The sequence below is a fragment of the Coregonus lavaretus genome (assembly GCF_964263955.1).
Source record: "Coregonus lavaretus genome assembly, chromosome: 7".
NCBI classification, from domain to species: domain Eukaryota; kingdom Metazoa; phylum Chordata; class Actinopteri; order Salmoniformes; family Salmonidae; genus Coregonus; species Coregonus lavaretus.
This window is the reverse complement of record NC_139994.1, coordinates 35,066,304-35,089,929: the sequence shown is the minus strand read 5'-3', so window position 1 is coordinate 35,089,929 and position 23,626 is coordinate 35,066,304. Positions and strand designations below refer to the sequence as shown.

The window sequence follows — 23,626 nt, the reverse complement described above, 5'->3', positions numbered from 1 at the left end:
CTTGTTCTGCCTGTAAAAGGCCCTGGTCGAAACAATGCCAAAATCACTTTTGATAGTCTCCGGGTCCATGTTGTAACAATTGTTTTTTGCATTTGACCATTTACAATAAATGTAGCAATATATATGAAAGCATTCCTCTGCCTGTTTGATCCATTCTGAAGGAAAGCAGTGACTACGTTTTGTGTGTGAGAGAGAATATGTATGCCTTCTAATGCTAGCAGAAAATCGTTACTTCCGAATGCAAGTTAAACGCCATTCCGTCTATACTGATACCAGACAAATGTATACTTATAAGTATTTCCAATATACTGCAATGCTATGTAGCTGAAGAGGGGTGACACTGTCTAGGATAGGAGTGTCGATCAGTTTCTGGAGGTCTGTGTTCACTGGCATTTACTCTCACATCTGCATCAAATCAACCTCTACAAGAAATATTCTAGTTTATATTTATTACATATTGGTACTCCTCAGAAGGACCAGTCCTCCATAGGAATTAATGTTATTCTTCCGTTCTAAAATTCTACTATATAAGTATATTGGTAGTAGCCAACATCCCTGTTAGCCACACAGGTGGGATTGCAAATGTTCATAAACGCATGCGAAATAAACAGCTTTCCAAACATTGATCTCTGTTTGGGTCTTTTGCCTTATAAGCAGCCAGGGGCATAGGCCTGGGTGAACACAGGTCCACCCACTGGGGAGCCAGGCCCTGCCAGGCCCACCCAATCAGATTGAGCAAAAACAAAAAAATAATTCATTTTTATTTCAAAAATACTCCTCAGCACTCATTGTGTTACCGGTGAGCACGGTAAGAACTATACAATATGCTCTCCATATCTTTGCTAAGAATTTAACTACAGGGTTTAACATACTACAAAGAACTCTGATTGTAAAACGTCTACTCTTTTTAGTCAATAGGCTATGGCTATCCATACCTGTGCATCCCTACTTCCTGGTCACCTGTGTGCCTCTAAATACACTACATGACCAAAAGTATGTGGACACCTGCTCGTCGAACATTTCATTCCAAAATCATGGGCATTAATATGGAGTTGGTCCCCCCTTTGCTGCTATAACAGCCTCCACTCTTCTGTGAAGGCTTTCCACTAGATGTTGGAACATTGCTGCTGGGACTTGCTTCAGTTCAGCCACAAGAGCATTAGTGAGATCGGGCACTGATGTTGGGCGATTAGGCTTGGCTCACAGTCGGCGTTCCATTTCATCCCAAAGGTGTTCGATGGGATTGAGATCAGGGCTCTGTGCAGGCAAGTCAAGTTCTTCCACACCGATCTCAACAAACCATTTCTGTATGGACCTCTCTTTGTGCACAGGGGCATTGTCATGCTGAAACAAGAAAGGGCCTTCCCCAAACTGTTGCCACAAAGTTGGAAGCACAGAATCGTCTAGAATGTCATTGTATGCTGTAGCGTTAAGATTTCCCTTCACTGGCCTAGCCCGAACCATGAAAAACAGCCCCAGACCATTATTCCTCCTCCACCAAACTTAACAGTTGGCACTATGCATTGGGCCAGGTAGCGTTCTCCTGACATCTGCCAAACCCAGATGAGTGCATTGGACTGCCAGATGGTGATTCATCACTCCAGAAAATGCGTTTCCACTGCTCCAGAGTCCAATGGCGGCGAGCTTTACACCACTCCAGCAGACACTTGGCATTGCGCATGGTGTGCGGGTTGCTCGGCCATGGAAACCCATTTCATGAAGCTCCTGACGAACAGTTCTTGTGCTGATGTTGCTTCCAAAGGCAGCAACTCTTGCACATCTATCATTCCAGTGTTAATACTAATTGTAATTATTTTGCACTATAGCCTATTTATTGCCTTACCTCCATAACTTGCTACATTTGCACACACTGTATATATATTTTATGTTGTATTTTTGACTTTATGTTTTGTTTTACCCCATATGTAACTCTGTGTTGTTGTTTTTATCGCACTGCTTTGCTTTATCTTGGCCAGGTCGCAGTTGTAAATGAGAACTTGTTCTCAACTGGCTTACCTGGTTAAATAAAGGTGAAATACATTTTTTTTAAAGTGAGCGTTGCAACTGAGGACAGACGATTTTTATGCGCTACATGCTTCAGCACTCGGAGGTCCCGTTCTGTGAGCTTGTGAGGCCTATTACTTTGCAGCTGAGCCGTTGTTGCTCCTAGACGTTTCCACTTCACAATAACAGCACTTACAGTTGACCGGGGCAGCTCCAGCAGGATAGAAATTTGATGAACTGACTTGTTGGAAAGGTGGCATCCTATAACGGTGCCACGTTGAAAGTCACTGGGCTCTTCAGTAAGGCCATTCTACTGCCAATGTTTTGTCAAGCAGCTTTCATGTGGAATGCCTTATGTTCTGCATAGGAATGAAGAGGACCAAGTAAGTAAGTAAGTGCTTACGAAACGAAGAATAGACATGTTAAATTGATAACAGTTTACTCAGACCAATGATATCACACAGATTACTGACATCAACTCTTGTTTAAATGCATGAACAGTTGGAGACATTCCAAGTATTTGGACACAGTAGTGTAGTAAATAACTGTACAGTATAACCTTTGGAAAGAATCATTAACAGTCACACAACTGTACCCTATGTGGATTACTGTTCGAAATGACATTCATGTACAATTTCTAACCCAAAAGCATTTAAAAAATGACTTTTACAAGTTCCTGCTTTCTACCCTATTATCAAATCAAATTTTATTGGTCACATACGAATACAGTGTTTACAGATGTATTGCAGGTGCTGCTAAATGCTTATGCTTCTAGCTATGACAGCGCAGTAATACCTTACAAATTGAAAGAAAAAAATTCAGAAATATCAGAACGAGCAATGCTCTCTCTGCCATCTCCTGAAGTCCACGATCAGTTCCTTTGTTTTGTTGATGTTGAGGGAGCGGTTATTTTCCTGGCACCACTCCTCCAGGGCCCTCACCTCTTCCTTGTATTATTGATCAATGTAATCTTTTAAGATTCAGTCTAAACATGTATTCAGTTTCCCCCGAGTTTCCTGTCTGTCTTACCTGTGTGTAGAATTGGAGAATCTGTCAGGTGCAGAGTGGGTGGAAAGTGAAGGAGCTTATATAGAAGAGCACCTGGCCTGTGACACTCCCCTTGATTCCATCCTCCACTCTGCCCTTCCCTGTTCCCTCCTCTCAATCTCTCCTCACCCTCATCTCTCTCCACGCTACACCGTTCCTGCATGTCCCTGTGTGACCTGACCTTTCATGTAAGCTGCTTTAACAAATATAAAAATTGTCGATAGAATGCGCTGTCTAAAAAAGGTATTGTCTATATTAATAGCATCATCGTTAGCCTTAATAGGGTTTGTGTGATTAATAGTAGTAGTCTATACACTAGTGTTGCATAACATGCAACTCAAATGAATACAAAACATTCCTTGTCCTCTCTTACGCTTTTGTGAACAGTATGCCTTCATATATCATGCATGTATCATGCAACAACAACTGCTTATAGAGAGGATGGCAAATGGTTTAAGTTATGTAAGTTTATTGAAAGTCTATTTTCTATTACACTGTGAGTGGCATTTCATTGAATGGCAGGGTGTGTCCACGCTCACTTTGCCCTGCAGTAAATACTTGCATGCCAGATCAGGTTATACTTTAGTTGATCCTGTTTCTGGTTTGTTATAGTGGTGTCATTAAAAGCACAGCCTCTCTCTAACCGTAATTTAAAACAGGCATTTTGAAATTAAATCAAATTGTATTTGTCACATGCTTTGTAAACAACAGGTGTAGACTTACAGTGAAATGCTAAACGTTTAGCCCAGTGACTAAGAGAGTATGCGTTTATACTGTTGTTTTCATTATACAACAGTATAAATATGTACTCTTCTAAGTCACTTGGCTAAGTCATCTGAAGACCTGAAGGACTAATGTGACTTATGATAAACCTGCAAATACGACTGTGGAAATGTAACATGAGATTAAAAACCCTCATAATTACTCATCCCTATCTAAATGAAACCTACAGTTTTATTGCTTCTAATAAGTAGTAGCTAATCATTTTGTAACTTCGGTGAACTATCCCTTTAATATTTCAAATACTCACTGTGGACTCCCCCATAGCTGGATTCATGTAGTTGCACTTTTTCCCATTGTCAAATAAAATCACAAAATGGTTTTGTGCATTGTAAATACCTTTTAGACATACTCTCAGGTGGATGCTTCAATTTGACACATGTTTTTATGTATACTAATTTCACTTTTAATTTGATGATGATGATAAGGAGAATAAGGAAGATGGTAATGGTTCTTACATTTGGCACACCTGTAATAATAACACATGTATTGTTGGCATTTAGCCACTGGTGAGGTTCCTCCTGTGAGAAACAGTTCTAACATCTCATGACATTCTCATTTGAACGCTAGGCTCACTACACGAAGCAACTTGCCCTCAACTTTAGTTGCTTACAACAAGTGAGTTGCAAAAGAGATTTGATAAACACCATTACACAGCAAGTTAAATGTTTCTGCAAGGCACAAAACACTAGGAAAATCATGAGTTGCAAAAGGTTTTCATAGTATAAAAAGAAAGAAAGAAAGTTGCATGTGCACTGTATGTTCCCAACAATTGTCTAAACCTAATACCCAACGTTTCGGCAACGCAGTGCATTCTTCAGGTTTTAGTATATCAAGTATTTTTCTTGGGTATGGGCAGTTTGGTTTTGCTGTTTCTCTCTCTCACTGACCCAGTAGATATTCAAGTTTAACTTGTTTGGTTGTGCAGTTTAGTTTCCTATCATATGAGTTATACAAATAGAGAACCCTCAAGCATGATAAGCAGCACAAAGGATCTCTATCTAAGGTTAAGCCATGGGTAGAAGAGCACGATGAGTCTCAAAGAGCCATTGAATGTCATATGTGAGTCATACACTGATGACGCGTAGAGAAATGAAGAATGGGAAAGAGTTCGACGTGGGACCTAAGCGAGATTTTGTGACAAATTACATGCAATTCTACTAATTTTGCCTCCTGGAGGTCAGGGCCCCTGGGCACGTGCCTTGCGTGCCTTGTCGGTATTCGGCCATGATTAGGCCTACTACAAATGTAGATAGCTGGCTAGACTTACTTACCTATCTAAAAACAAGAGAAACATTGCTGATGCAGAACCACATTTCAAACTTGCACCTTGTGTATTCTGCTATTCTAACTCTCAACAGTAAATTGAGACCCAGACTGAGTAAAAAGAAATACAAATCTTTTGGGGGGCCTGGGGCCCTAAGCGACCGCTTATGTCGTTTATGCCTGGAGCAAGTTGAGAGGGAAAAGGGTGTAGACCGAAAAGGGTGATTTTTTTTTATGAAGCTGGGTGTTGTCGCTAGGTGACCCTCCCTATATGCCCATGTCTTTTTGATCAGCAAATGATGTCATAATTTGGTCTGCAAATGATTTCAAACATGTTTATGCACACACACACACACACACACACACACACAAACCACCGATAAAAAGGGAGGGAGAGTCTGGTTAAGGGAAAAAGAAGGGAGAGGGGTGAGGGTTAGGACAGAGAAGCAAGACAGAGAAAATGAAAGGAATGAAATGGGAGAGATAAAGAGAACTCTGCCATTTCATCATCTTCCCCTCATCGCTGCAGTTCCAAACAACCACATTTAAAACTTTATTTAAATCTTTCACTTATAGTACAGTAATCTGTCATTACAAGGATATTCCACTAGAGGGCATAAAAACATGACTTTTATTGAAGAAATGGACCATCCAAAAGTTTTAATGTCACACAATAAAACTGCTGCACCCCTCCATTAGGACCACTTTACCCCTCCATTAGGACCACTTTACATCGTGGTTGTAGAGACAGATTGCTATTTGCTATTTAACCATACAGTGTTGATATGTGGTGCAGCCAGATATACACCACTGCTTTTCTCAAATGTATCTAAATGTACAGGAAAACATAAAAAAATGTGGCATAAGAATCTATTTTAAATTATTTTCATGAGAGCTTTCCATGAGCTAACCCGCTAATATAGAAAATGTGCTTTAGGCTACCGTTATAGACAGTGGAAAGATTTTTTGACAGGGGTGCAGGATTTGTTTTTGCCTGATTTAGATATTTATGCTTTTAATTTCCGACATTTTGGTAGAATATTTGTCAGTCAACTTGTCTATAATTAGATACATGCAGCTTCTCTTCTGTCATTATATGTTGCACTAGAACCCTTGCTCACCAGATTAATGTCACAAATAGATAGAATGAATGCTTCAAACTAGTACAATTCTCTGTGATCTCTGCTTCTTTCATGAAGTAAAGACATTTAGGGACCGGGGAGAAAATGCAATAGCAAAATTTCCAAATCACATCAGTTTGTCCGGTTGTAAGGAAATAGAAAGCTGTGAAAACGACCCAACATGTTTCTGATAAGATTTCAGTTTGGCTTGGATGCATATCTGGTTGAATTGAAATACTATCTGCTTTTATGATGCTGATCAAGATAGCACCCCTACTGACAGTATCTGACTGTGCTTTCGCATTCTCTCAAGATGCTGAAATAAATAAGTCTTATTTCTCCACTAGAGTAAAAATGTTGCCTACATTTGGTGTATAATTTTACTGCAAGAAAGTATTAATATTAAGGCTATGTGAGAGGTTATAGACCAACAGTCAGTGTCTAGATTTCAGTTTCCAATGAATGGATCTGAACAGTAGGCTACAGTTCCCTTGATATGCCATAGGCCTATTTAAAGTCCCCATCTTGTGACTGTTGAATTTGTATGGCGCCTCACTATCATCAAGCATAACATAGTCACTGCTATCATCCTCTTTTACCACTTCACCAAATATTTCACAAACATAACTTTTCTGGCCCTCCCTTCTCTTTATTTTCAACTCTCCATTTCGCAGCTTTTCTTTTATTGAATTAAACTATGATAATGTCCTTTTTGCCTCTGTGGATGACATTAACTTTTTCTTGGCTTGTAGGTAGGCCTATTTGGCGTGCAAACAGTTAGGCCTTAAAGCTTATGCTTATGCAATAATGCCAGATAACCTAAAAGAATGAAAGATAATCCTCAATGTAGCCCAGAGGAGGCTGGTGGGAGGAGCTATAGGAGGACATGCTCATTGTAATGGCTGGAATGGAATCATTGGAATGCTACCAAACACATGGTTTGAATCCATTCCATTTAGTCCATTCTGGCCATTGCAATGAGCTTGTCCTCCTATGGCTCCTCCCACCAGCCTCCTCTGATGTAGCCTATAGATATAAATTGCACAAGAATGATACATTTATGGATTGTTTAAGGTATTGTTTTCTCTTTATTCAACCCGCCTATAACCCACCCGCCCTTCATCCACACAATATTTCATGATCCTAAACCCGCCCCACCCTGCGGGAACTGCGTGTTATGAGTCAACCCGCACATCATTCGTTTCCATACATTTCCACAAATTATATCTGAAGCAAAATAAATGATTTGATTCACTGTGTGCTGAGGATATCTGAATAAGCAAATTAGTATTATATCTTATTGATGATAAGAGCATAACTGTGTACTGTGGGTGACTTATTGGAGCAGCAGGTTGTAGCTGCTTCATATAAAAAAAACACCCAAATGCCATTAGCCATTCCATAGTGCACTACCTTTAACCAGGGCCCATAGGGCTCTGGTCAAAAGTAATGCACAATTTAGGGAATAGGGTGCCAATTGGGAGGTACCTATAGGTTTGGCCTCACACATCATCATGACCAGTCCCAGATTTATACAAATCACACAGGAAAAAGACACTACATGCAGTATCAGGGATGGTCACCATCATAAATACTGGCTACAACTGCCGGGCTAATTATTTACAACTGTAATGATAGTGCTTGCTCAAACAAGTTGTCTATTATTGTCATTACAATCGATTATCGTTTATCATGTCTATTTGTCTTTACCTCACTCTCAATTGTCACTATTAACCTATCTCGTTTATTCTGTGTATAAGTCGGATATTAATAAAACTTAGGGCTATTAATCGTTTATCAAATTAAAATTGGCCCTACTTGTAAATGAGTTAGTCATGTTAATACTTTTAATTACACCACGTAAAATATTCGTTGACTGTGTTTGCAAGGTTTACCAAGGTAACCTACTATCAAAGACCTACTACTATCTTGCTCAATATATCCACGGTATCATTACTTCACTCAAGGCAGCGCATAGGCTATAGGGCGGCGCTTGTCTATAAATTCTCAGACGCAATATTTTTCTACTCTGCACAATTCAACCTCTTCTCAATCGCCAACTCCACACTCGTGAACGGTAAGAATTCAGCCTCTAATATGTATACTCCTGTTCTTGTCTGACTGGTAGTCAATTTATTTGTCTACGAATGTAAAAAGTCGCTTCAGGCTAAATAGTTATGTTAATCCTATCTGATCTCTTCCTCCAACTCAGGAACTAGTCTTGTGCGATTGGCTATGAAGTGCAGTTTTCTATGGGGTAGTTGTCATACTTTTCATATGTAAATATAAAAGTCTACTAACAGTCACTTTTTACAGTCCAGACTTACAGTATCTTTTTTGGCGTTCTGCGTTGATTAAGGATTTTAAAACTTCGTTTCATAACTAAAATAATCACATTTGTCAAAAGGGCAAAAGAGCATGGTCAACACATAGATATATAACCTATAATGTTTACTAAACAATTATAGCATTATAATTGTGTGCATTATAATTTTTTTGTCTAAAAGATCATCTGAGTTTTTTATATTATTTGACATGAAAGAAATTGACTGAAATAAGGGTGTGGCTCACTTTGAATGAATGGGTTAAGAGCTGACTGTGGAAGTACACACACTTATTTCCTCCGTGTTGGTGCAACCTCTCTTTCTCGAGTCTGGTTTGTCTTTCCTTCTACGCTACTTTCCTCGGTTTTGGACATTTTTTCCACGTTCAGTCATTTTCTCTCTTCTCTCATACCACACCCTTTTTCACTACCTCTCTTTTACGTTTTTCACTATACTCTCTGTATCTGACTGGTGTGTATGTGAATGTATTTTGTGGTCTGTATTTGAGAGAAAATAACTTAGTAGTGAATCTATGATCAACTTTTGTTGGTGGTTTTCTGGATTACTCATGTGAGCATTACTCATCGGAATAGGCAGGGCATATGGCACATGGTACTGATTTTCTTCAACATGGCCATTCCCACACACAAATACACACACACACACACACACACACACACACACACACACACACACACACACACACACACACACACACTCACTCACTCACTCACTCACTCACTCACTCACTCACTCACTCACACTCACACTCACACTCACACTCACACTCACACTCACACTCACACTCACACTCACACACACACACACACACACACACAGAGAGAGATTACGAAATTCCCTCATGAAATATAGTTCCTTTAGCCAACATCTTGCAAAGTACAGTATCTGTAAAAAAAATTACAAAATAAAAAAGTATGCCAGAATAAAGATACATGTAGTTAGTCACATGAATGCTTTGCTACCCTGAGGGTCTCAAGCAACAAAAGTCAATATGTGTCTAAATCTTGTTTAGCTTTCCATATCAGTGGCAATATTCAGCATATGGAGGTTTTGATCGATCAATTCCAGAGAAAGAAACTGATATCCCTTACTGTCATTCAAAAAAAAAAAATCTCTCTCTCTCTCTCTCTCTCTCTCTCTCTCTCTCTCTCTCTCTCTCTCTCTCTCTCTCTCTCTCTCTCTCTCTCTCTCTCTCTCTCTCTCTCTCTCTCTCTCTCTCTCTCTCTCTCTCTCTCTCTCTCTCTCTCTCCTCTCTCTCTCTCTCTCTCTCTCTCTCTCTCTCTCTCTCTCTCTCTCTCTCTCTCTCTCTCTCTCTCTCTCTCTCTCTCTCTCTCTCTCTCTCTCTCCTCTCTCTCTCTCTCTCCTCTCTCTCTCTCTCTCTCTCTCTCTCTCAGTGCAACCTAACTTAGACCTGCAACCATGCCATCAGAACTAGAACGTGCCATGGAGTCCATGATCACCGTGTTCCACAAGTATGCTGCTAAGGAGGGCAGTGGCAACACTCTGAGCCGCCGTGAGCTTAGGGACCTGATGGAGAACGAACTCTCTGGCTTCCTCAAGGTGGCCATCTCTACTACTATCTCTACTATGTCTGTGTATCAAATGGCACCCTATTCCCCTATATAGTGCATTACTTTTGACCAGGGCCTATAGGGCTCTGGTTAAAAGTTGTGCACTGTTTAGGCAATAGGATGCCATTTGGGATGTATAGTATATTATCTCTATTACTATCTACTATTAGCTGTAGTAGCACTCCCTGTTAATTGATACAGAAAACATGCACACTTTATGATTAGGGCCAGGAGTTTTTCCTGATCACGTGACTTGACCAGGAAAAACTCAGGGGCTTAGGTAATAGGGCCCAGAGTTTTCCTTGGTCAGGTGGTCCGCAAAAAAAATTGCCCTACTTGTCATGTATCTGCCCAATGAAGAGTAGCGACTTCAACTGTTGTCCCCTATTACTGTTAGTGAAACTACAGTATTTACATTAGTAGTATTAAAACATCCCTGTCTTCCTTTCAGTCTCAGAAGGACCCAGCCACAGTAGACAAGATCATGAAGGATCTGGACTCTAATGGTGATGGAGAGGTGAACTTTGAGGAGTTTGTTTCTCTCGTTGTGGGTCTGTCATCGCCTGTGAACAGTGCTACCAGATGCACAAGAAGAAGATGGGGAAGTGAGGAATGAAAAGAGGAGAGGAGGAAGGGGCACGGAGAAAAGAAGGGTTGTAATTTTCACTTTTGTAATGATCACACTGTCATTAAACACAAAAACCAAGGAGTTGTTGTCATTATTTTGTGTGTGTGTGTGTGTGTGTGTGTGTGTGTGTGTGCTTGCGTGCATGCATTAGAGAGAAAGTAGTTATAGATGCAGGTCGTACATGTGTTATAGCTAGTCTATTGGAGTTAAATTAGAATACAAATATTGTAGATGTGTGTTGATATCTTTGTCTACAAAAAAAAGCATAATAGTCTTAGGGGTGGCTTCTTGGACACTGATTAGGCCACAGGAGGCTGGTGGCACCTTAATTGGGGCGAACGGGCTCGTGGTAATGACGAGCGGAATGAGTGGAATGGTAACAAATATATCAAACACATGGTTTCCAGATGTTATGTTATGAGCCGTTCTCCCATCAGCAGCCTCGTAGAGCAGCCTCCTGGAGTAAAAGCACTTTTAATGGAGAATCTCTGTTGAGCTTGCTTTTTTGTCCAGAACTAGGATTAATGTGTGTCTGGGAAACTGACCAATAAAGACCCCATATACCATGTCATTTCACAGCTTTACCTGTGATTTCAGTCTTGTACAGATTACATTTACATTTCAGTCATTTAGCAGACACTCTTATCCAGAGCGACTTACATACATTTTCATACTTATGATGTAAATCCCACCTGGATTTGACACAGAAGTAAGAGGGAGTTCCCTTGTGTTACTGATAAAGATTCACTTGGAACCACAGAGAGGAATGCTCAGAATGTTCTACATGACAGTACGCAGTACACACCCTCTGTCCTCATGCTCTTTGGCCAGACATCTGTCTATTCTTATTTTTATTGAGGAAATACACGATTAGGTTGAAAATTGTGCAACATTTTGATTTGGAAATACAATACAGTTTATACATTCTGGATTTTGTGTTTGATTTGATTGTACAGTGCATTCGGAAAGTATTCAGACCCCTTGACTTTTTCCACATTTTGTTATGGTACAGCCTTATTCTAACATTTATCAAATAAAAATTGTTCCTCATATGTAGTCCCCTGTAGCTCAGTTGGTAGAGCATGGCGCTTGCAACGCCAGGGTTGTGGGTTCGTTTCCCACGGGGGGCCAGTATGAAAAATTTATGCACTCACTAACTGTTAGTCGCTCTGGATAAGAGCGTCTGCTAAATGACTAAAATGTAAAATCAATCTACATACGATACCCTATAATGACAAAGTAAAAACTGGTTTTTAGACATTTTTGCAAACGTATTAAAAATAAAAAACAGAACATAAGTATTCATACCCTTTGCTATGAGACTCGAAATTGAGCTCAGGTGCATCCTGTTTCAATTGATCATCCTTGAGATGTTTCTACAACTTCATTGGAGTCCACCTGTGGTAAATTCAATTGAATGGACATGATTTGGAAAGGCACACACCTGTGTATATAAGGTCCCACAGTTGACAGTGCATTTCAGAGCAAAAACCAGCCATGGGGAAGGGTACCAAAACATTTCTGCAGCATTGAATGTCCCCAAGAACACAGTGGCCTCCATCATTCATAAATGGAAGAAGTTTGGAACCACCAAGACTCTTCCTAGAGCTGTCCGCCCGGCCAAACTGAGCAATCGGGGGAGAAGGGCCTTGGTCAGGGAGGTGACCAAGAACCCTATGGTCACTCTGACAGAGTTACTCTGTGGAAATGGGAGAACCTTCCAGAAGGACAACCATCTCTGCAGCACTCCACCAATCAGGCCTTTATGGTAGAGTGGCCAGACGGAAGCCACTCCTCAGTAAAAGGCACATGACAGCCCTCTTGGAGTTTGCCAAAAGGCACCTAAAGGACTCTCAGACCATGAGAAACAAGATTCTCTGGTCTGATGAAACCAAGATTGAACTCTTTGGCCTGAATGCCAAGCGTCTGAAGGAAACCTGGCACCATCCCTACGGTGAAGCATGGTGGTGGCAGCATCATGCTGTGGGGATGTTTTTCAGCGGCAGGGACTGGGAAACTAGTCAGGATCGAGGGAAAGATGAACGGAGCAAAGTACAGAGAGATCCTAGATGAAAACCTGCTCCAGAGCGCTCAGGACCTCAGACTGGGGGCGAAGGTTCACCTTCCAACAGGACAATGACCCTAAGCACACAGCCAAGACAACGCAGGAGTGGCTTCGGGACAAGTCTCTGAATGTCCTTGAGTGGCCCAGCCAGAGCCCGGACTTGAACCTGTTTTTGCTTTGTCATTATGGGGTATTGTGTGTAGATTGATGAGGGGAAAAAACAATTTAATCCATTTTAGAATAAGGCTGTAACGTAACAAAATGTGGAAAAAGTCAAGGGGTCTGAATACTTTCCGAATGCACTGTATGTAACAGAGGCCATCAAAATAACTGTAGGGTGGTTGAATTATAGGACACATAGTGGGCTATATTTTCATATCATTATTTTCCAACAAGGCCTTTCTCATTGTGTGTCATAGTCTGGTGCAAGTTGGGTAACAGAAGCAGGGTCCGGATAAGCTGTTATTTCCTCTCTCTCTCTCTTTCTCTCTCTCTCGCTCTCTCTCTCTCGGTAGGGCCTACCCTCTCTCTCTCTCTTTCTCTCACTCTTGTTCTCTGAGTATACTTAGGTAGGGCCTACTTTGCTGCCAACCAATGTTATTGGTTACAAGGCAAACAGGGGCGTTGCTAGGTAACCGTGGGTGGAGGGGGAGGTTGCACAAACAGTATAAACAGTGTGTCCACATGAGTTACACGCCCATGTGACACACATAAGGGTTTTAGAATGGGGACTTCTCTCGGTATCATCTCATAACATCATTTCTACTCACTTTGTGCTATGTGCATTTTACAGAATACTGTAAAACTCTATAGTGGACTGTGTTAAATGAGACAACAACAAAAAACAGTAATTTAAGTGAGACAACACTAGATACGTTCCCACCTCCCTGGGCGCAAAACTGGTTAAAAATACATAATTTCAACCAGTTTTGCAATGTAAACAAAATATTTTCAACCAGTTTTGCTCACTGGGTTGGAAGTCATTGATCATTGATTTGAGAGTCTATATGTAAACTCATTCTCAGAAGAAATGTTTTCAGAGAATTTCGATTTCAACTATTTAGATACAATTTCCATTTTGGATAGTTCAATAAAACTAACACATGTAGTTCCATTTACAATGCCTGTCTCAAAGTATGTCTAATGTATTAAAAACAAGTACAAGGTTTGGCTCTGACCAAAGTTCTTATCTTCTGTTTCTGGAATAACTGTGATCAGGCCACAGTTCCATATTTGACCACTAGATGTCAGGAGAGTATGGCAATCCTACTGTTCAACTTGAGCTATGGCACCTCATGGTTATATGGAAGAAAACTGACTGAAAAAGGGAGGGACTACAAGAATGAGTGCAACGAGAAACTAGTTCTCATTTTCCGTTGCAGAAGGATTTGCTAAGATGTGCCTTAATAAATACAACCCAGGTCTACTTATTCTATGTGTTACTGTCAACCCTCACATACACAAACAACCACATCACCCTGCTGCTTACATTAACCTCTACTGTGTGCTCCTCCTTTTATATTTTCTCTCCTTTAAAGATAACAGCGTTTAGATTGAGAGAAGGAGTTGGGTACGATCACCTACTTTGTCTTGCTGACATTGATGGAGAGGTCTCTGCCAGGTCTCTGACCTCCTCCCTGTAGGCTGTCTCATCATCGTCAGTGAACAGGCCTACCAGCAAACTTGATGATGGTGTTGGAGTCATGCGTGGCCACACAGTCGTGGGTGAACAGGGACTACAGAAGGGGACTAAGCACACACCCCTGATGGGCCCCCGTTTTGAGGTTCAGCGTGGCAGATGTGTTGTTACCTACCCTCACCACCTAGGGGTGGCCCGTCAGAAAGTCCAGGATCCAGTTGCAGAGGGAGGTATTCAGTCCCAGGGTCCCGAGTGACTGATGTTTCAATTGTGTAAGATACTGTAGGAAACAACAGAGTCCCACTGACACACACGCATGCACACACACACACACACACACACACACACACACAACCCAGGCCTTTATTACCCAGTGCTCACATATAGGAGCAATAGCTAAATAAACAGCAGGCACACATCCACACATATATATATTACCAACGCATCATATGAGAACACAAACATCTTCACAGACAACTAAAATATGTTTGTGTCACCATGAGGGATGTAGCTCAGTGTCAAGGTCGAGGTAAGGAGTAGACCAAGGCGCAGCGTGATGAACAAACATGACTTTAATTAGTTAAAGCGTCAAAATACAAAACAAAACACGACTCGTGACGTCCACGGTATCAATGACCGAACACGGAACAAAAACCCACAACCACAAAGGGAAAACATACAGTTTAAATATGGCTCCCAATCAGAGACAACCAGCCAACAGCTGACACTCGTTGCCTCTGATTGGGAGTCACTCAGGCAAACATAGAATACAACAAACTAGAATGAACACCAACATAGAAATACACACATAGAAATGAACACACCCTGGCTCAACATAATGAGTCCCAGAGCCAGGGTGTGACAGTACCCCCCCCTAAAGGCGCGGACTGCGACCGCGCCTCAACTAAACAAACCAGGGGAGGGCTGGGCGGGCATACCTCCTCGGCGGCGGTTCTGGCTCCGGCCTTGACCACCACCCTCCAATACACCCCCCATAGTACCCCTGGTCCAGTCTGGCCCCGCCGGCTGGAGCAGGACTGGACTTAACAGGAGCGATCCTTACCAGGCTGTCGACTCGCACCCCTGGCTTGGTGCATGGAGGAGGAACGGGCCTTACCAGGCTGACGACGCGCACCCCTGGCTTGATGCGTGGAGGAGGAACGGGCCTTACCAGGCTGACGACTCGCACCCCTGGCTTGGTGTGTGGAGAAGGAACGGGCCTTACCAGGCTGACTTCTCGCACCCCTGGCTTAGTGCGAGTGGCAGGAACAGGCCGGACCGGGCTGGCGACGCGCACCGTAGGTTTGGTGCGAGTGGCAGGAACAGGCCGGGTCGGGCTGGCGACGCGCACCGTAGACTTGGTGCGGGTGGCAGGAACAGGCCGGGTCGGGCTGGCGACGCGCACCCTAGACTTGGTGCGGGTGGCAGGAACAGGCCGGACCGGGCTGGCGACGCGCACCGTAGGTTTGGTGCGAGTGGCAGGAACAGGCCGGGTCGGGCTGTCGACGCACACCGTAGGCTTGGTGCGTGGAGCAGGGACAGGCCGGACTGGGCTGGCGACGCACACCGTAGGCTTCGTGCGGGTGGCAGGAACAGGCCGGACCGGGCTGTCGACGCACACCGTAGGCTTGGTGCGTGGAGCAGGGACAGGCCGGACTGGGCTGGCGACGCACACCGTAGGCTTGGTGCGTGGAGCAGGGACAGGCCGGACTGGGCTGGCGACGCACACCGTAGGCTTGGTGCGTGGAGCAGGAACAGGCCGGGCTGGGCTGTCGACGCACACCGTAGGCTTGGTGCGTGGAGCAGGGACAGGCCGGACTGGGCTGGCGACGCACACCGTAGGCTTGGTGCGTGGAGCAGGGACAGGCCGGGCTGGGCTGGCGACGCACACCGTAGGCTTGGTGCGTGGAGCAGGGACAGGCCGGGCTGGGCTGGCGACGCACACCGTAGGCTTGGTGCGTGGAGCAGGGACAGGCCGGGCTGGGCTGGCGACGCACACCGTAGGCTTGGTGCGTGGAGCAGGGACAGGCCGAACCGGGCTGTGGAGACGGATAGGAGGCCTGGAGTGAAGAGCGGCCACCACCCGTCCTGGCTGAATGCCTACCCTCACACACTCTGTGTGAGGCATCCGCACAGGACGTACAGGGCGGTGAACCCCTGGCCTGGTGGCCTTCTGGATCCGCCCCCTTTTCTCCTCCGTCAGCCCCGTCGTCCATGCCGTGTGCCCCCCCCTAAAAAATTTCTGGGGTTGCCTCACGACCGTCCGACGACGACCCTGATCACGCCGTTGCTCCTCTCTCCGTCGCCTCTCCACTGTCTCACTCCATGGCCGGCGATCCATCCCGGCCAGGATTTCCCCCCAAGTCCAGGACCCTTTACCGTCCAATATCTCCTCCCATGTCCAGGCTGCCTGCTCCTGGACACGCTGCTCCTCTTTCGCCAGGGCCTTTCCCGGCGCTTCCTCCCATGTCCACCCCAAGGGCTGCCCCTGGACACGCTGCTTGGTCGTTGCATGGTGGGTTTTTCTGTCAAGGTCGAGGTAAGGAGTAGACCAAGGCGCAGCGTGATGAACAAACATGACTTTAATTAGTTAAAGCGTCAAAATACAAAACAAAACACGACTCGTGACGTCCACGGTATCAATGACCGAACACGGAACAAAAACCCACAACCACAAAGGGAAAACATACAGTTTAAATATGGCTCCCAATCAGAGACAACCAGCCAACAGCTGACACTCGTTGCCTCTGATTGGGAGTCACTCAGGCAAACATAGAATACAACAAACTAGAATGAACACCAACATAGAAATACACACATAGAAATGAACACACCCTGGCTCAACATAATGAGTCCCAGAGCCAGGGTGTGACACTCAGTTGGTAGAGCATGGCGTTTGCAACGCCAGGGTTGTAGGTTCAATTCCCACGGGGGCCAGTATGAAAAATAAAAAATAAAAATAAATAATGTATGCACTCACTAACTGTAAGTCGCTCTGGATAAGAGTGTCTGCTAAATGACTAAAATGTAAATTATGAGATATAACATACGAGTACATATTGCGACATCCTAAGGTCAAGGGGATATTCAATGGTATTCTTATAGATACCAAACATAGGTGACATTTTGACCATTAAATTGGATCCTATTGTGTTGGAGGCTCATGCTATCTTGAAGACTTGTTGAATTAAGGACGAATTCCAAGGAGAAATATATACAATGTATACACGTACAGACAAATGCAGAAATCCAAGAAAGTGCACATAATGCATGCATACTTGATTAAACCATTGACCACACGCATGCACACATCCATGCACACAAACACATTTATGCACACACCCACACATACATACACACACACACACACACACACACACACACACACGATGACCACCAAGACTGCATTGGTTGCAATGGTGGAGATGGGCCTGACGCTCAGATGTTTATAATTATGTTCAGTCAGGCGCCTGTCTGACTCATCTGCTCATGGTCATGTCAACCTCAGAAATGTGGAATTAAATCACAGTGGAGGAAGAGTGGACCCACTCACTACCATAACACTCCCAGGTTTATCCAGTGAGTCAGGAGGAACTCTGTTTGCAGAACTTGACTGGAACTAGTATACACACACACATTCAGCTTCCTCACTGAGTCACACACACACACACACACACACACACACACACACACACACACACACACACACACACACACACACACACACACACACACACACACACACACACACACACACACACACACACACACACACACACACACACACACACACACATACACACATGAGTGATTTGAAGGAGAACCAGCCCCACACAGTAATCTAGATGCACATTTTTAAAAGCATGCAGGGAGTTATGGGAGTGGTACATAAAGCACATCTTTCTCTGTCTCCAATTCAAGCTTTACAGTAACAGAACCAAGCCTGACGAATTACTCTGACTCAAAATGTTGAACTCAACAAACTGTTGGAATCTTGCAACAGTGTGTGGGTCAGGGTTTCTATTCTTCTTCTTGCAAGCTTTAGAAGAGTATCACAAGATGAAGTTGATGATAATTTCTCAAAGCAACAAAGAAAGAGCACCGGACAGAGACTCTGCCTAGGCCTGTTTTGTGTGTGTGTGTGTGTGTGTGTGTGTGTGTGTGTGTCATATAATGTCATATATTTTAGTGCAAGTAAAACCAGAGATTAATGTGAAGAGCTACAATACAGAAATGATGTAATATGTGTTGGCGAGTAAAAGTGTTTTCTTCTCAGTAAATACAGTAGTATTATAGTACTGTAACTCAAGGTACAGTACATTACAGTTTACCTCAGTGGCACTAAACAAGTCCAGGCTTTACAGAGATTATGTTTATCCCATTACATTTGATGCAAATCACAATCAATTACGTCATTTATACATATTGTAAACTATTTATCCTCTAGTGAATACAGCCCATGCCTCCCAGTTGAAAGATGTTTGGTGAAGTTGTGAAGCAATTCCTTTAAATGCGTCTAAGAATCTAACTGGAGACTGAAGTTAATTGTGACCAAGGAAACCGCAGGCTTTTGGGACATGTTGTAATTATATAAATGATACTGCATGATTCACACAGACAAGCAGAGCTGTGAAGCTGTGTTCATTTCCCTCTGTTAAACACATATCCAGTCATAACCTGCATCCCAAATGGCACCTTATTCCCTTTATAGTGCTTTTGACCAGGGCCCATCAAAAGTATTGCACTATGTAGGGAATATGGTGCCGTTTGGGACGCAATCCTGAGTGAAATGTAATTATAGATCTGCTGCCTTACCACACTTAAATAAGTTGAATGTGTTCTCATATAGTCAACTTTGCAATGTGCTATCTTTACTGTTCGAATGGAACTCATATTATATGTACATCAGTATACTGTATCTACAGTATGACTGTCCTTATCCATAAGTACAATGTAATTCAAGTCTGTAGGACACTACACTGTATGTGAACTTTAAACCACCAGTGCACAGTATCAAGAACGTGTTGTCAATAACGCAGTATCAATAAGACATACTAGTTGGCAGATTCAATGTTAGCGTCACCCATTTGCATTACGAACAAGTTACAAAAGTAGGCCTGTTTGGCAGCCAATAATAAATTATGGGCTTTAATACTTTGCAATCAAAATAATTCTTAAGCAAATCCACTCTCTGGTCAACATACAATACAACCATAGGATGCTGGTCATAAGCTCAAAGTAAACTTTATCTAAATGCGTTGTTTTACCTATATTGTGAGAACGGCAGTGAATGTATTGTATTGCATCTAAAGTCTTGGGAATTAATGGTTGGATATAATGCAAGGATTTAGACCATGTCAGGTGCACCAAGCTAAACATCCACTATTATGCAATGTGATGTAAATATTCAGACTGTTAACACTATCAGGTAACATGATAAATGAACGATAAATGAATGAATGAAGAGAAGAGTAAAATAGTTAATGTACCAGAGAGAGAAAGAGAGAGGGGGAAGAGAATTTAAGGAGCAAGATAGAGGGAGGGGTGGAGGGTGTGGTGATGTATGAAACACTCATTACATCCCTCTCTCCATCAGTCTCTCACTCTCTCCGTACACTAACTTTCTACTTTGCTTTGTCATTCTTCCTACATCTCGGTGAGTAGAAAATGTAATCTTAGTTTTCTTAACTAATGTTTAAACTTCAATGTTACTGCAGAGTTTTTAAATGTAATCCTCGTTTAGTATGTTTTGATTTGGGCACTTTCATTTTTCTCTTGATATTCGCTCACTTTAAAACGAAATGTCCTTCTTTGGTTCCTATTGTGGTTGTCTTATTACAATGCATAACTGAGGCTTGCAAACCAGTCATTCTGTAGTATTGTGTTTTACATTGCACGGGACAGGTTGGGTTTAACATATCACTGTGCACACTACTCAGTATGTATCATCTCCGGAAAGCGACAATATTTGGTTCTCCTGTTCTCATTCCCTTTTTCTTACTCTCCCTTCATTCATTCTTTAATTCCTTCATTTTTTCTCTGTTTCATCTGGCTATTGTTACCTTGGCTCTACCCTTTCCTCCCTCAGCCACACCCTAAATAGCAGGGGCACACACACACACAAGAAGATTAAAGAAGACTCTCTTAGGGTAAACACACAGCATATGGAAAAATATGGTCGAGTGTTATTAAGTAGGAGAGTAATCCACAGATGGGATTTGCCCAGACCTTTACCTGTTTCCTCATCTGGAGTCATGTGAATTACCAGGAGAGCAGGGCGTTGCCGTAACAGTGCCTGTGTCTTTCACCATAGAACCTGTGGTAGAGACCATGGTTGCCTCCCAAATGGCACCCTATTCCCTATGTAGTGCACTACTTTGTTTTGACCAGGGATATGTAGGGAATATGGTGCTAACATGGGCTCTGCAGAAACCAGGGTTTATTTTTCTCCCTCTCCATGGAAAATACAGAGAAAAACACAAGAGACAGAAGCCATGATGCAAAGCAACAACCATACGCTCTCAGTGAATTCATTTAAATGGTTTAATGCCCCACCGAATTGAGTTTTCATGCTTTGAGAGTGAAAGAATGCACAAAAAATATCTTTACCTATAGTGAGCTAGAACAATAATGTCCAGAAACTTTTTTATATAGTGCTTCTAATAGGTTATGTGTCCCTCTCTGTTTCCCCTTCAACTATAGTCACCATGTCTGGGATCCAGCAGGCCATGTCTCTCCTCATCGCCTCCTTCCACAAGTACTCTGGGAAGGAGGGGGACAAGTTCACCCTCAGCAAGATCGAGCTGAAAGAGCTGCTCGAGGCTGAACTAGGGGAGATGCTGGGGGTGAGTGAGACTGAGCAAGTCCTAATGATCTGGGATCAGATTTCTTGTTGCACTACAGCAGGTGTGTCAAGCTGAATTCCTGGAGGGCCGTCCCACTGGGCACAGACGTCAGTTCAACGTCTAGTTTTGATTTACATTTGGTTGAGTTGTCAACTAATGTGAATTCAGCGTGAAATCAACAAAAATTGTACCATGTCATTGGATTTAGGTTCAAAGTTGGGTGAAAAAAATATGAAATTCCCTTATGTTGCTAACTTTTTTTTTATCCAATCAGTTTTCCACGTTGATTCAACATCATCACATTTAATTTTGGGGTTGAAATGACATGGACACAACGTTGACTCAACCAGTTTTTGCCCAGTGGGGTGTGTCTGCTGATTTTTGTTATTTCCTTTCAATTTGTGTCCAGTGAAGACCTAGACAACTAGGTGAGGCCCTCCAGCAATTGAGTTTGAAACCCCTGCACTAGAGGCTGGATCAGTGCTCTCTCTTCTGAGATTCATTGGGCTGGGCAGAATAGGAAAGCTGGAAAGATGGGGTCCGTTTCTGAATACATCTCAAATAAACAATGCTTGCTAACTCCAGCAATGGCATCCCGAAATATTGAAACGGACCCCATCGGATAGAGAAATTATTAACCTCCCCCTTCTTTCTTCTGCATTCTCTCTGTTTGCAGAAAGCCAGTGACAAGTCAGCAGTGGACAGAATCTTCAAGGACCTGGACTCTAACAAAGACAACACTGTTGACTTCAAGGAGTATGTCACCCTGGTGTCCTGCCTCACGGTGATGTGCAATGACTTCTTCATAAAGAAGTAGAGCACTTACGCCACCTAGCGGCCATCATACAGAACTGCATGAAGAGACTTCAATTTTCTCTCAACTAAACAGAGAGATTTCACAGGAGGGAGATACACTTGGAGGACAATGACATGCAAACACAGTGAAGCAGTCTAGAGTAGTAATATTACAGTAATAGATAATAGTAATGTCCTTGTAATGCAAAGTCCATCGATAAACAAATTAGATGAGTATGTTCAGCCTGCCCTGGTCTGGTGTAATTTTTGTGTGCTGCTGTCACTTCTTCATATTACATGTTTCTTACTCAGGTTTTTCTCACTGAGGTTTTGTTTAAAGTTGTGATTATGATTCCTCAAGAACTCAATAGATTAGATCATTGATTTAATGAATTGTTCCTTCTCCCAAAAACAACCAAAAGTTGAGCAATTATGTCTTGATTGGATTGAAGTGAACTACTACCAAACGTGTGCCAGGAAAACAATTCCCCACACCATTACACCACCACCACCAGCCTGTACCGTTGACACCAGGCAGGATGGGGCCATGGACTCATGCTGCTTATGTTATTCCTGACTCTGCCATCAGCATAATTGGATTTATTAGGATCCCCATTAGCCGACGCCAATGGCGACAGCTAGTCTTACTGGGGTCCGACACATAACGAAAAAGACATTACAGACAAAAAAAAGACTTTACAATTTACATACATTTAAAAACATTAACATGTAGTGTGTGTGTGTGTGCATATATCAGTACACACATGTCAGCACATACACTTAACAAGTAGGTCACATGGGGGAGAGGCGTTGTGATGTGAGGTGTTGATTTATTTGTTTTTTGAAACCAGGTGTGCTGTTCACTTGCGCTACATAAGATGGAAGGGAGTTCCATGCACTCATTCATGGCTCTGTATAATACTGTACATCACCTTGAATTTGTTCTGGACCTGGGGACTGTGAAAAGACCCCTGGTGGCATGTCTGGTGGGGTAAGTGTGTATGTCAGTGCTGTTTATACAACAGGTGGGTCTAATCCTGAATGCTGATTGGTTAAAACCGCATTCCAGCCAGTGTCTATTCCACAAGTTACCACCGGCTAAATCTATTACATTAAAATGCCTATTTACTCTGTTCCATCTAACTGCGCAATCCACTGTCTCATCAGCCCAGCCAGGCAATTTATAAGCTTGATCTCCACTATAAAAAGCATCTAGACATTATCTCACATTTCTTTTAGACTAACATTTAGTTTCCAACAGCAGAGATTTGTATAAACCTTGCTGTCTGTCTCTTCGACATTTGCAACATTGTTTCAATATTCAAATTCAATCTCCAGCTGTCCCATAGTAATGAACATGTCCGGAGTCAGGACGAGACAGAAAGGCAGGCAGCGTTTCTCAGCCAGTCGAAATCATGAATCAGCTGGCATCATTGTTATGGATATATACAAAAAAATGTCAATTGAAAAAAGGTAAAACGAAACGAAGTGCAGCTAGTTTGCAGTCTTTCCAGCTTCAG

At 42.8% G+C, this 23,626-nt stretch overlaps 1 protein-coding gene and 1 pseudogene across 3 annotated transcripts; both read left to right on the top strand.

Moving 5' to 3' along the window:
* The first annotated feature begins 8,210 nt into the window (after window positions 1-8,210).
* On the top strand, window positions 8,211-10,841 carry LOC311132149 (protein S100-A1-like; annotated as a pseudogene). The gene is made up of 3 exons (XR_014615360.1): window positions 8,211-8,295; window positions 9,958-10,123; window positions 10,586-10,841. The product of XR_014615360.1 is annotated as a protein S100-A1-like (transcript).
* A 9,200-nt stretch (window positions 10,842-20,041) lies between these two features.
* LOC311132855 (ictacalcin-like) lies at window positions 20,042-23,233 on the top strand. Of its 2 annotated transcripts, none has more exons than XM_084166209.1 (3): window positions 20,042-20,122; window positions 21,169-21,311; window positions 21,988-23,233. In XM_084166209.1, exons 2-3 carry the CDS (start codon window positions 21,174-21,176, stop codon window positions 22,126-22,128), a joined length of 279 nt encoding a protein of 92 aa, XP_084022335.1. In that variant the 5' UTR covers window positions 20,042-20,122; window positions 21,169-21,173; the 3' UTR covers window positions 22,129-23,233. The 2 variants fall into 2 exon arrangements, with proteins under 2 accessions (XP_084022335.1, XP_084022336.1); XM_084166210.1 differs by having other exon boundaries at window positions 20,077-20,135.
* Window positions 23,234-23,626: the final 393 nt, after the last annotated feature.

Bases quoted from the DNA above. Each gene is read 5' to 3' on its own strand.
- LOC311132855 (XM_084166209.1), top strand. From the start codon at position 21,174: ATGTCTGGGATCCAGCAGGCCATGTCTCTCCTCATCGCCTCCTTCCAC. The intron at 21,312-21,987 runs GTGAGTGAGACT...CTCTGTTTGCAG, and splicing joins AACTAGGGGAGATGCTGGGG to AAAGCCAGTGACAAGTCAGC.